The sequence below is a fragment of the Chamaea fasciata genome, unplaced genomic scaffold, assembly GCF_029207755.1.
Source record: "Chamaea fasciata isolate MVZ Bird 193981 ecotype frontalis unplaced genomic scaffold, bChaFas1.0.hap1 SCAF_1, whole genome shotgun sequence".
Lineage (NCBI taxonomy): Eukaryota > Metazoa > Chordata > Aves > Passeriformes > Sylviidae > Chamaea > Chamaea fasciata.
This window is the reverse complement of record NW_027094086.1, coordinates 89,305,746-89,319,073: the sequence shown is the minus strand read 5'-3', so window position 1 is coordinate 89,319,073 and position 13,328 is coordinate 89,305,746. Positions and strand designations below refer to the sequence as shown.

Sequence of the window (13,328 nt, the reverse complement as noted above, 5' to 3'; positions counted from 1 at the left end):
ACCTAAGAGTTCAGTCAGGTGAAAAGATTCACCCCCAAGGGAAGCAGAGCCTGAACACCCCAACAGATCCCTAGAAGAAACCAACTGAGAAGCCTTGTTGAAGTGTGATTGTAAAACACACCCACTGGGAGACTGCAGTAAGAAGCTGAGATGAGCAGCACCATGGGGTGCTTGCCAAGCTGCACAATGTCTCCAGGCAGATCTGTCTCACACAGGGACTCAGGAATTAGCTTTTGCTGGTGCACTTGGGAAAGTCTTCAGTTTGTGTGACTAGTACGCCTCCAGTGCCCCAAACACGGCTCTGTGTGCCTGTGTCACTGTGCCTCTGCAGAGGTTCACATAACCCTGCCACAGCCACTGCAAAGGAAACAATCTTACAGGTCTCTTTCTTTTTCTCTTTCAAAACTGACACTCAAGCCAGTGTGATTTTTTTGAAATCTCCAGTTGAAATGGAGGTATATTTCTTTCTTCAGCCGTGACCTCCATCCCCTAAAAGACCATTCCATAATGAAAATTATAAAAAAAAAAACAACCTCGGCTTTTCAATTATTACATTTTCAGAAACAGGATGGGAAATCTGTACCTTTACTGTGTTCCTAAATGGCATTACAAGAGCAGGATTGCAAATACATCATTCCATTGCTCTGCACAGCCCACAGCAAATTCTAGTAAATGCTCCCGGGAGCGAGCTGCATTGAATAGTTAAAAATAGCATAGTTGCTTTCTAGTTCTGCATAGGACAATTTGGTGAACTGTTATGTAAAACTCTGCTCTAAAGGAAAATGTTACAATGATTCTTTTGGAAACATACACAGATTTTGACAAAGTACATAAATGGGCTTTGGAAAGCATCTCCACAGCTAAAACCTTTTGTGCATTAGGTCATTTGAGGGGTTTACACACAAACACTTACAATGGAAAAAAGCCCAGAAATTCCTCAGAATTATAGGTGAATGGCATCAAAACAAAAGGAGCCTTGAAATCCCACCTAGCTGACTAACTACACTTTCTTTTCCACACAGACCACTGCAAACTCCAGTTGCCAGAGCCTGTCTTTTTTTCTGTCATGGAGCCAGATGAATCTTGTGGAATAAAAAGGGCTTTCATGACTATGAATTTGGACACAATTGGTATATAGTGCGAAAAGGTTACAGCAAATTCTCTGGGGAAAGCCTGGTACCTCTTCAGAGCAATCCTCAGGCTTCATTAATGAGGGAGAGAGGCAGGGAAGAATTTTAACCTTGTTCTCTCAGATCCTACGTATGTCATAGATACAAGTGTGTGTCATTCATGCTGGATCTGGCAAAGGTTCTGAGGCATAGACAAGACATGAGGGAGTAAAGGGAGGATTGGAAAGCATCCAAGGAAAGATTACTTTTGCTATCTTAACAGGTAGCACAGAGTGCCATGTAGAAGCTAGGTGCTTAAGAAATTGAGGCCCATCTGCATTTTCTGATTGTCCACTTTATCAGGAAACTGCTCTGTGTACCATATAGAAAATAGCAGCTTTATTTCTCTTTTGTAATGTATAGTGCATATATAGTCAATAGGATATGTCATTTGGAAGACTTGTTTGAGCTTTCTTTATCCAGTGACAGTTTTACAAGGTGAGACAACAAAATGAGGAGATTACAAAGCCATATATCTCACTGCATAAATCTACTGTCAACCCATTCCAAAGACTCTCTTACTGGAAATGGAATTGGTTGCTATTAAAAGTCACCAAACAACACAGAGGTCTTCAGGAATGGGTGAGTAGTATAAAAATAGTTGTTAAGTTCAGTGCAGGTTCTTTTTAGGGGATAATATTTGGTTAAAGTACAATAGGAGAATTTTGTTAAGAGAGTTAGACTTCTCAGGTCACTCCTTTGAAGGGCTGAGAGATGTTTGTTTTAGCTCATGTTATTTTAAGTCAAAAGAGGCTTCCCATTATGTTATACACAGGAAATTCTCCTCAAGTTCCTATTCAAGTTCTACCAAGAGCAGGATTTTTTTCTCTTCCTTCTATCTAGGGCAAAAATAATTTTACATCCTTTTTTCACTGATTTCATAAATCAGAAATGAAGTTACAGTAATCTCCTCAGTTTCTATGATACATCTCCATCTGCTACACATGTCCTATGCATTATATGCTTTATGAACCCATGGTAATGGAATGTTCCTCTTCTACAGGCATAGCACCATATGTTGAAGCTTTTGATAGGCTGCTGAATGGAAGTGTTGCTGAGTTTCTCAGATACAGCAAGATTCTTGAAGGTGACGTGAAGACACATGTAAGTATTTACTCAGATTTTTCTGTGATGATACAAGTGTATCTGTATTTGAATCTGTGTGATCAGACTTGATATCTGAGTAAGAGGAGTATCTTAATAGCAGAATAAACTCTAAGTTATTAATTCTTGTAGTACTGATAGCCTGGCATAACACACTGAGTACAGTTGGTTTGGGAAGGGCACAAGGTTGTATGGATTCATAAGAAGAGATTGCTTGCCTTCTACAGCACCAAAGCTGAACACCATAGAACGCAAAATAGATAAATATTCTCAGTCACAAGCAGTTTGAATAGTTTTGTTGGCTGCTGAGCTCTTTGCAGGACAGGAACACAAGTAAGAACATGGTCCAACAAATTAATAGCAAACAACAGGTAGGCTGAAGCAATGACAACTTCCTGTAGTTGCTTTATAGGCATGTGTATCATTATTCCAGTTAATGTAGAGAATTTGTTCTGGTTGTTTGTTTTTATTACTCACGTATCTTTCACTTGTAACAATGTAGCAAACTAAAACATTATTCAGCCATTTAAATGACCTTTTGTTAAAAACATAAGTTACAGCAAGGAAGTACTATGGTATCATGTTCATGATGACAATACTTTTTAACCTTATGATCTTAACCTGAACTTGTTTGCGTCATTTTATTTTTTTTAAGCCAATCTTCCCTAAAATGGGTCGTGATAGAATTGACAAGGGATGGACTCATCTTACCAACAGCTTCCCAGTATAGATTTGGGGAAAAAACCAAAAAAACATCCCACACACAAAAAAGGGTCAGTGCAAGCTGGATATGAAGGAGCGTGAAGCTTTTGACTTTTTCAGTAGATCCATGCCATCAGGCCTTCCTCTGTGTGTACAGTTCCCATTTGATTGCTGTGCTGCTCTATGTAACAAACACTGTAGCCAGAAAAACATGCAGTCCTACAAGCTAGTGAGATCCATGTTGCAAAGCCAACATAAATATTCTTCAGGACAACCAAAGCAACCAGTCTACTTACAGAGAAAGATGACTGGATTATTCTGTGATCTCTGTGTTTTTTCTGTGGTGTTACATGTTCTGGTTTGTAGGACAGAGTTTCTGACCTAGTTAGGCCTAGAAAACAGGAGGGAGTAAGGAGACCAGGCAATTCTAGACAATCTTTGTTTTTCTAAGGAAATGCTGCACTCCCTTTTTATTTGAAAAAGTCTAGACAATTATACTATAAGCTATAATATATGTACTTGGTTCTTCAGAGAAACAAGGGAAAAATAAGTAAATGGGGGTTGGAGAGTTGGAGGAAGAATTATGAACCTAACTGAACAGAGAATTGCTCCCTGGAAAGGATTGATTCTAGTTGGGTTTTTACATTCATTAGACATCATTATTTTGTAGTTGATTTCTCAACAGTTTAGATCTGAGTGATACAAAAATAGCCTTGCTACCAATACTAAGCAGGGAAAGGGTTTGCATTTAACATTCTAAATCGCTAAACCCTTTTTAATATACACTATCTGTAAATGTTTAAATCATTAAATCGGTAAGTGTATTAATTTATGCATTTGTCACTATTTCATACCCATAACTGAGTCCATATAAAAGATAATTAATAATTTGTCAGACAAGTCTGTGGACAGTCCCCAGCATATTGTTGATGATAGTGTAATGCAAGCTGTGATATAGAGTATTTGTTAGTGCTATGAGCTTAGACACTGCATTAGCTTTCTTTACATAAAGAAACTGGTGATTCTGATTGCAGCCTACTCAATATTCTGAAATCTTAGATTCTGGATTTACAACGTGGAGCAGACTGTGGTTGCCTTATGCTCATGCTTATCACTGAAGCAACATCTGTGCTTTACCTTAACAAGTGGAACAAGGAGTATTTTTCTTTTGGGTGTCTCATAGACCATGTGTCCTCAGCATTATACTTGCAGCTGCTGTCTCTTTCACATAATGAGCTGAAGGGAAGGTTGTATTTTATTTCAAAAAACACCTGTTGCCTTGAAAAACCTCACATACCTGACGGACCAGAATGGTAATATGAGAGAAAGAGAGACTTCATATTATGCTAAAGAAGTGAGGGATTTAACATGATGTGTTTTGTGCTGATGGCTGTAACGATTGTGTGGTTTGTGTGCCTGGTGAAAGGAAGAATTCTGACACAACTGATATCTGTTGGGGAGCCTCATTCCTATTTTTTCAGCATGCTGTACTCTAAAAAGCCTGTTGAAAGAGAACAAAACAAACAAACCATGAAAAAAAGAACTAATAGCTAGCTTCTGGCTCTGTTAAACACAGCAGCACAGTGGGTTTTACAAAGATTAGTTTATCAGAGTTCTGCTTATGCTCAGTCTTGAGAGCAACATATTTCTTATTCAAATTACATTACATATAGTGGTGAATCTCTGAGGTCAACTGAACTGATGAACCACTTTTGAAGAGACAGGGAGAATGGTTAGGCTTTTACATACTCTATTTAAAACAAATTACCCTAAACAGCTAAGATAAGATCTTTTCCCTGTTCTGTCACTGTGAAATAAAGATCTGGTGATTATATGGATATTTCTATGAAATGTGAAGTCCCCTACAGGCACAGATTTTATGAAACCACTTTCTGCTGTCCATGTCATAACTGTAGAGCATGTGAAGTCAGTAAAAGAGTGAATGTGGCCAGGACTGCTACCAATCAGCTGTCTTTGGCCTGACATACCAGTGTCTTTGGGGGCTGTCACCAACCATTACAGATTGTAACAGCCCTGAAGCTGACTCACCATATGTGCCAACACCAAAAACTGTCCTTCTGTCAGAATGAGGGAAATGCAAAATCAGTATAAAACGGATTGTGACTCTACAGCGTAGCCCATGAATCCAGCACTGAAGAAAATGTGTTAAGGATGACAAAGAGCTGCTTGTGGAAGGTAGTCTACCTTTAGATTGTGTCCCAGTGTGGAAGCTGGGTTCAAGCAGGTTTGAAGGGCTCTTTGCCTTGGCAAAGCAAAGAAAGCAAGACTTTGGAAGGCCAAGAAGCAGGTTTTTGTAATGTGTTTATTAGTAGCTTCTTCACATTATTTTTGTTTATGTGCTGTCTCAAATGGTAGAATACTTTGGCTTGAGTTTGAGTAATGTACCAGATGAGACATCATGATAGGAAGAGAATGTACTGGTTCTACAGGAGAAGGATAGATAACCTCACATTTCCATATTTTTGTGTTTTATGTGGTACAGAGCAGAGCATAATTACAACCTTCTGTCAAACACATAAGCTAATACTTGCCTTTTTTTAAAATGTTTATTTGTAAAAATCCTTTAACCTCCCAACCTCACCAGTTGAAAGAACAGATTGTCTGTGTGATTCATTTATGTTCCCTCTTCTCTCATCCAAGTTATTTATCTTGGAATGGAAAACTATGAAAATATGGATGCCTTTTACCTCCTCTCCTCCATCAGCTTCCAGTTGCTGAAATGCAGAGCTCAAGACAGGAGGTCAAACAGCTTGGAGCATTCAGAAATGAAGTGGTTGTTGGTTCAGTTGCTCCTTATTGGAAGAGAGTTTAGATGCAATCCATTACATGTGTGGCTGCATGAACAAGGTAGCAAAGAGGAGTAATTCACAGCACATTATCCAATCTGCAGGAGTTCTCTCTGTGCATGCACTGGTTTTTTATCATGGTGAGCAGAGAAAGTAATATGCACCTGACAAATATATGCATGTACCCAGAGAATTTCTTTTCCTTATCTATTACATGAAAGCAGTGGTGTCCTTCTCTTCTGCCCAGTGAAGTCCACGTAAATATAAACAGAGAGCTGAAGGCAGGAGATATGTTTTATGAAATATATATGCACTTTGCATAATGCCACTCTGGTTTGGACTACCAGTGAAGTTCAAAAATCCTACCTTCCTCTTTTTTTTCAAAGAGTAGTTATGACACATGTAATAGCTGGATGTTGTCTTTTCATGTGAGACATGCTGAAGAATGGGTCAATGACATTCATAGCCCTGAACTTTGAACAGGATAAGCTGCTGTCTGTGCTATACCAAAAAAATCCCACTTTTGCACTTTATCTTAACTAATCTAAATGCAGTCTCTCAAACCCATTATTTGACTGATTCCTCATTAACAAGGCAATTTGCTTACAGGGCAACAGAATGCACAAGTGTACTCTCGTGTTCATCTTTTGTGCTCAGGGGCCGTGCAGTTTTAGGCATTGTGTTGAAAGTTGAATTAGAGCTCAGAGAGAAGGATGATGTCGACATGCCCAAAGAGAAACTTGCTGTCAGGCTGCTCGTGCATTTCTGTGAGAGATATCTTCTGTTGCATGGAATAAACACCAAACCGAGGTGCTACTGCAGGACTGGGGAAAATGGAACACACAAAAAAAGAATAAAAAGACAGATATTTTTGACAGCATACAAAGTGCACTCAACTGAGAGAAAAAGTCTTAGAGTGTAAAAAATGGTAATGCTGTCCACCAAAAGGGAAAATAAAATAAAATCATCAGCCTTGGAAATCTGTCAGTGTTCAAGTTGATTTTGTAATGCTAGTTCAGCTGTTTTTCTCACCCTGGATAAGTACTACTAGATATTTCATAACATGAGCAATAAAGAATGTTCACTTTAATAGGAGAAGAAAAATGGAAGTGCAATATATACAATCTAGCCAAGAGGCGAATTTAGAGGTTAGTTTAGAAAAAAACTGACATTTCTTGGAGTTTCACAACTTTTGATTGCTCTGTTCCAAAGGACAACTTCCCATATGGCATAGGGATTAAATCTAGCTTTCAAAACAAGCAGGATTTATTGAGTCAGGTGCAGTGGTGTGCAGACATGCTTGTTGGACTCTAAGACACCTGGCTGGGAGTAAAGGTGGCTTCTGAGCATGAAGGACCTGTCCATTCCAAGTCTAGAACACCACCCCCCTGAAAGTGTGGGAATTTTTCCAACAATTTTGATGGGACCTGGATAAGGCTGTTAGTTCCTTGACACTGACACTGCAGTAACTACCAGTTGTTTTTCTTATTATTTAAAAAGGCAAGGAAGAGATAAAAGTCAAACAAATATTGAAAAATAAATGCTATGGTGGCCAATACGGGGAATGTAGTTGTGTGTTGCTGGCACAAGAAACATGCACCTGTAAATTTAGGGAGGATAGTGGTGGGAATATATAATGAGAACATTCTATATGGCATTTCCTTAGAAACATAAGAAATCAAAACCACAAACACTCAAGGCTGTCAGGAGTTACTCATAACCTGTTTTCATGGGGTTTCTTTGCATATGGAGTAGTTCCTGACTTAATCAATAAGCAGTTGATTTTAAAGGAGTGCAGTTGATCAGGAACCATTACACACCATTTTAGACCAAGGTCTAAAACTAAAAGGGCTTCTATGTGTGGATGTGGTTACTCAGTACTACGGGATTTTCTGATCTCTCAAGGATGCTACAGAAAGGTATCAGAATGATTTGAGTGGGAACCCTTTTATGCAGTGTGAAAACAAAGAAATTCATCATGTTTGCCCAAGGAAATGTCAGAGAAGTTGCTCTTATGGAAAAAAAGTCTGATCATGAAGGGTTCTTTAATTGACCAGATGAATTCAGAATAATATTCGGTGTTCAGACTAGATACAAGGCCCATGTTTTACCAATCAATTTACTTAATGAATGGAGCAATTAATCAAGGCGTACATAACATTTTTGGCCATTTGAAGTCAAAGTCAGAACTGATCATATGCTTTAGCTCATGCTAATTTTGCTATCCTCTATAATTTTTTTTTAATTGAAGCCCTTTAAGAGAATATTTGAGTCAACTGGCAAGAAACCAGTTTTTCTTGGTGGTTTTCCAGGAGGAGCAAGACTTACAGGCGTGAGAGTTCCACAAGTTGAAAATCACTGTGTCAGCTTAACCAGAAATCATAAGGTGTTAAAATTACATGGCTAAAAGAGCGAGCTAAATCACAGATGGCTTTAGAGTTTGAACCACCTGCAGTCACAGCCACAAATACAGTGTGAGTGTCTCTACAAGACTGTTACAAAGCCATTGCCTAGGACACTTGCTGGTGCAAAGTCAGGAGGAAACTTATTAGGGAGGGTTGGATATATGGAGTTAACACAGAGCCAGGGTCCATGAGGAAGCCTGGCTAAGGTAATCAGACTTTTCTCTCTGTTTCAAAGCAGGCCAGGATCTAGAGAGCATAGGTGGCAGTCATCTCAGGCACTCAGCATTGCAATAGTAAGGTGTGTGGTTCTCACACTAGTAATTTCTAGTGAAGCACTGCCAAGTTACACTCTCTTGATCCATCAGAAAAACAGACAGCATCCTTGCTGTCACAGACCTCTTCTGACTGACAATTCTTTTTACTGGTGCTCATAGTTTTTACTTTGCTGGTGAAAATTATGAGTTGGGGTAGTAATGTAATTTGAACCCATTTGTTTTGATCTGAGAAATACACATCCATGGATGGTTTTTTCCCCCCATTTTTTTCTGTTTTGGGACACATGCTTGAATGATGTAATTTGTTGCTACAGGCTATGAGTAAGTCTTTAATTAATTTTCAGTCTTATTCTTTCTGAACAGCACGTGTACACTCTTTTCACTCATCTGCCTCCTCATCCCTGACCTGCTTTTATTTTGCTAGTTGGTTGCAACTGTTTTGAGTGTATAGAAATGCTGGGCTTGGAAACTGAGAAGGCTGTTCATTGTCGTCAGCAAAAAAAAAACCAATGAGCTCAGAATCTGGCTCTCCAGTCAGTTTCTAGTAAAAAGGAGTTCAGTAAATAATGAGAATTAAGCCACAAGGGAAACCAGTGAGTGGTTTGAATGTTGTTTTAAATAAGCTAGGAGTGATGAGGGTATAATGTGGCCACAAACGTGCATTGCCTCTTTTTATCCAGTATGAATTGCAAGATCAATATGGTCACATTTCTGAACATTGAAGAATCTATTAGGATAGATTGAACCATGTCACTGTCACTGCTAACTTCTTTTAGTCTACTGACACCCAAAACTTGAACTATATATTTCCACAATTAATCTGAACTGCAAAGAAGTTTAAGTTTCGGTGCATAGTTTCATAAGTTGAATTATGTGTTTTATTCCAGAGATACAGCAAAAAGATTCGTTTAGGATTTTTATGTAGAACTTTGAGACTGAAATATTTCTTTCATTTTGCTTTAATACATGTTCTGTTTAAAAAACCACCTTAGTTCAGTTCTGCTTTTCAATCACATCCTTGCCTTTCAGAGCAGCTGAGGCTCCCTCTCCAAGTGCATGTAGGCTTTTGTTATTTAGCACCTCTGCAAAGGAAGATATGGTTCAGGTGGGGAGAAATACTACATATTATAAATGTCTGAGCTTTAAGTTTTGAACTGACTTCCATGTGAGTAAATTTTGGTTGGGGGCCTGGGATTCTTTCAAGGTGATAAAAGTGGAAGTGAATTTACAATGAGAAAAGTTCTGGCACTTTTGGTCTTTGAGTTGCTTTCAGGGAGCTCAGTGAGACTGCTTGCAGAGTGAGGTGTGTGGACAATGTCACCAGTTGTCGTGAAGTGCATGAGAGGCAGAATGTACAAAAAGTCTTCTCCATATAAGAACCTATTTGTCCAAACTTTCTCTGTAAAGGTAGTACAATTTCTTAGAAATTAGTGGGTCTCCAGTCTTTATCAGGCAGCTTGTCAGACAGAGAAAGTCAAGAAATCAGTTCTTCGGAAGGGTGCTCAGTGAACACTGCTAGAAGAATATTTATGAAGTAGTGCCTCAAGAAGTGCTGTAACCTTTTTAATTTACAGAGAGAAGCATCTGAACTTCCTAGAACTTGTATTTGTTAAATCAGGGACACATCTATGACATCCTAAGGCCTGTGAAATTGTAGTCTTTTCTGAATTTCCCCTTGTATGGATTTGGACCTTCATTGAGAAGGGCTCCTGACAGGACAGCTGGGGATAGAGAGTGGGGCTGCTTAGCAGCAGCCTGAGGGTCAAAGCAGCCCATCAGAGAAATAACCAGAGTGCCTGCAACCAGCGCAGGAAAAGCGTGTTTGTGCAGATCACAATGAGACCTGCAGGCTCCAAGATCTCTGTGGTTCTCTGATGTGCTGGCTTACAAGATGTGTTCCATGAAGGAAATGTAGGTTTGCTTTTCCTCAGGGAAATGAAGTCTTTCCACAAATAGTTCCTCAATGCTGGCAACCAGGTCCTCCAAAGAACTCTGAGCTCAGATGTTCATGGGAAAGAAAAAAGGCACCTGAATTTTAAAAACTGTTGATCTTGGTAATAACAAAGTTTAGACTTCATTACTTCAGTACATTGTATGTAGTTCCTGTTTATTTAAAGAAGTAATGCACTTTTTCAGAGATGCATAATGTAGCTCCAGGTAACAGGAGAAACTACAGGCTTCAAAGGGCTGTGAAACTTTAATATACCCCATTTCCTGTCTTCAGTGAAATCCTGAATTGAGCTGGTTTCCCTTTGCCATCACTCTCGGAGAAACCTGCTTGTTTTTGTAGGCTAGTCAGGTTGAAGAGCTGTAAGAGCTCTCTCAGGAAGACTGTAGCCAGCTTCCTCCCTGTGCAGGTTGGGGTGCTTTCTGTCTACTTTCCCTAATGCAGATTTCCAAAAAAAATTACCACTTCATCATGGCATAATCCTTGACATGTGATACAAGGAATATTCATGTAACATTTTTACTTAAATGTATTCCCCCTGGAAAAGCCTTTTACCTCAGGAGTCCTGGGTTATTTAATAAATTTGAGGCAGGAAAAATCCCACTTTTCACCGATTGCTGTGACTCATACCCTAACTCTGATAAAATACAGTGTTTGGTTACTCCAGTTTTTGGTTACTCCAGCCAACAATGGTGGCATGGTATAGATTTTAGTGATGCTTCCTGTGCACTGGAGAGAAGCCATTTGTTCTTACGGTGGGTTTATGCTTTTTTAAAAAATGTTTGGCTCTTTTTAGCTGTTGTTTGTTTCTATGGTGATCACTAGTGACATATTACAGAGGCAGAAAATGACAGCACAAATCCCACACAGCTGACAAACAATTTTGTTGCTGTGTCTGGTCCATAGAGGAGCACCAGGGACCAGGTGCTTAGATCTAGATCAGATGCTGCAATGTGACAATAGCACCTTCTACTGATGTGGAGGCTTTTAAATATAGATCCATGCCTGTGTGCTGTGCAGTGAGATGGCTTGGAAATCTCCCTCAGGTGTCTTTTGGCCCATTGCAGAAGTCTGCAATCAAAATGGCAAACTTGAATTTTTGAACATTTTCAAAACTGCTCAGAAAAGAAAGGTGTTGTAAAACCACGAACACTTCAGTCTGTAAATAGACCACATTTGAAGTAATGAGTGGACTTTTTCTTTTTGCACACAATTTTCAGTGTTTTTTCTATGCTGAATCTTCTGGAATCCCTAACTATCAGTACCTTACATCTATTTTTGGAACTTCTGTATAAAAGTTGAAATGAACAGAGGTCAAGAGAGTCATAGATTTTTGGCTGTTGTCAAAGAGATTGATGAAGAATTTATGAATCTGGAAGATAAAAAAGCAGCCTGAGCTTTAGAAGAGCTAGTCAGTAGCTTTGGTCTGGCCTTGTTCTTCCTCTCTTGTGGGTGGCAAAGGTTATTTGAGACGTTTTTGGAGAATATGATCTCCTATTGCTTCACTTGGCAGTAATAAGTAGCCACAATGGCCCTAAAGCAAAATACTTATATCCATTTGAAGCAGTGACAGATGACCAAAATAATTGACTGTTTCTGCTACTAATATTAATAATTAATTAATTAACAAAACAGACATTTAAATAGTATTCATTATGTTTTAAACTTAGCAGTCCCTTTAAATCAATCAGAAAAACGCATGTCATTCAAAACTGAGAGAGTTTAGAGGAAATTCCGGAACACTGTGGACCTTTATTGGTGCAAATGGCGCAGAACATGTATATTCTTTAACCAAGGCAATAATATTGAAATTATTGTAAAAACTCTTGTTGTGACTTTAAATATCCCTTGACTCCAGTTCATCTGTGCAGTTCATGTTTCAAATGGAGAAATAAAATGGCATCAACAATTTACCCCAAACGATTCTTTCCCTCTTACATCATTAATTAGCACTGAGAGATCTTAAAGAAGAATATGGTTTGAACTCCACCAGAGGTAAGAGCTCTGAGTGGTTTAAGTCACAGTAAACAAGTAAAGTTAATGAACTGAGATACAAATGCTACTCTGAAACAAGTAATACTGACCGGCACTGTGCAGTTACATGACACTGTTTAATACACTGGCAGATATAAACATCCGGAGAGACTAGCATCTATACAGGTGGTAACACTGATTGGTACTGTACAGGCAGTAGCAATGCTGAGAAGTTTTAATAAAAATTCCCTAATATAGTCATAGCCACAAAGGCTGAAAAACACCAAAAAAACCTCAGTGCAGGGGACAGCTGATTTGTGGTAGTGAATGTACCTGTCTGAAAATAGAAAATATCTCAGGTGGTGTCTGGTTCTATCAAAGCCAATGGCAAATCTTGCACTGACTTCAGTTTTGACTTGAAATTCAACCCTGTTTTCTGCATGGCCCAGTGAGAGAAAGGTGACAGTTTTTTTCTTTTTTTTTTTTTTAACTTTTCATTTTCCGGAGTAAAAAGTGCTCTGTTTGGAGAGCTGCCAGTAGCTCTTTAAGGCTTGGTCCAGTTTTTAAAAATCTCTATCAGCCAGTTAGCTGTTCAAAATAAATACTGTCTATGTTGCTGGTCTGGATAGTTTCTATGACATCCCCATCTTAATTTAAACTCCATTCTTTTTCCGTTTCTTTCCTCTCCCTTCAAGCCAGCAGCCACTTCACCACTTCACTTTGAAGAGGCTTTTGAAAGCAAAATGTAAAAGATAAACTGTGTCTCTTCCTCTGGTAGTGCTGTCCCTTTCAGAGAAAGGCTGGGGTCAGTGAAGCTCTACAGCCAGTCATTGTGTCTTTTGCTAGATACAAAGGACCCATAATTATTTCTGCGGAAACTGCATTTTGAACTCAGGACCACTAAATCCTGTTTTTCCCTTGTGTCCTCTTTACTATCTAGAACT

The 13,328-nt window shown here is 38.9% G+C and overlaps 1 protein-coding gene across 5 annotated transcripts in view; it reads left to right on the top strand.

Moving 5' to 3' along the window:
• Positions 1 to 13,328, top strand: part of CAP2 (cyclase associated actin cytoskeleton regulatory protein 2) — a 68,396-nt gene that overhangs the window by 13,541 nt on the left and 41,527 nt on the right. For all 5 annotated transcript variants that reach the window (XM_066188616.1, XM_066188626.1, XM_066188601.1 and 2 more), the window contains one exon: positions 2,173 to 2,273. In XM_066188616.1, the coding sequence (XP_066044713.1) occupies positions 2,173 to 2,273 (101 nt within the window). The remainder of the gene's footprint in view (positions 1 to 2,172; positions 2,274 to 13,328) is intronic.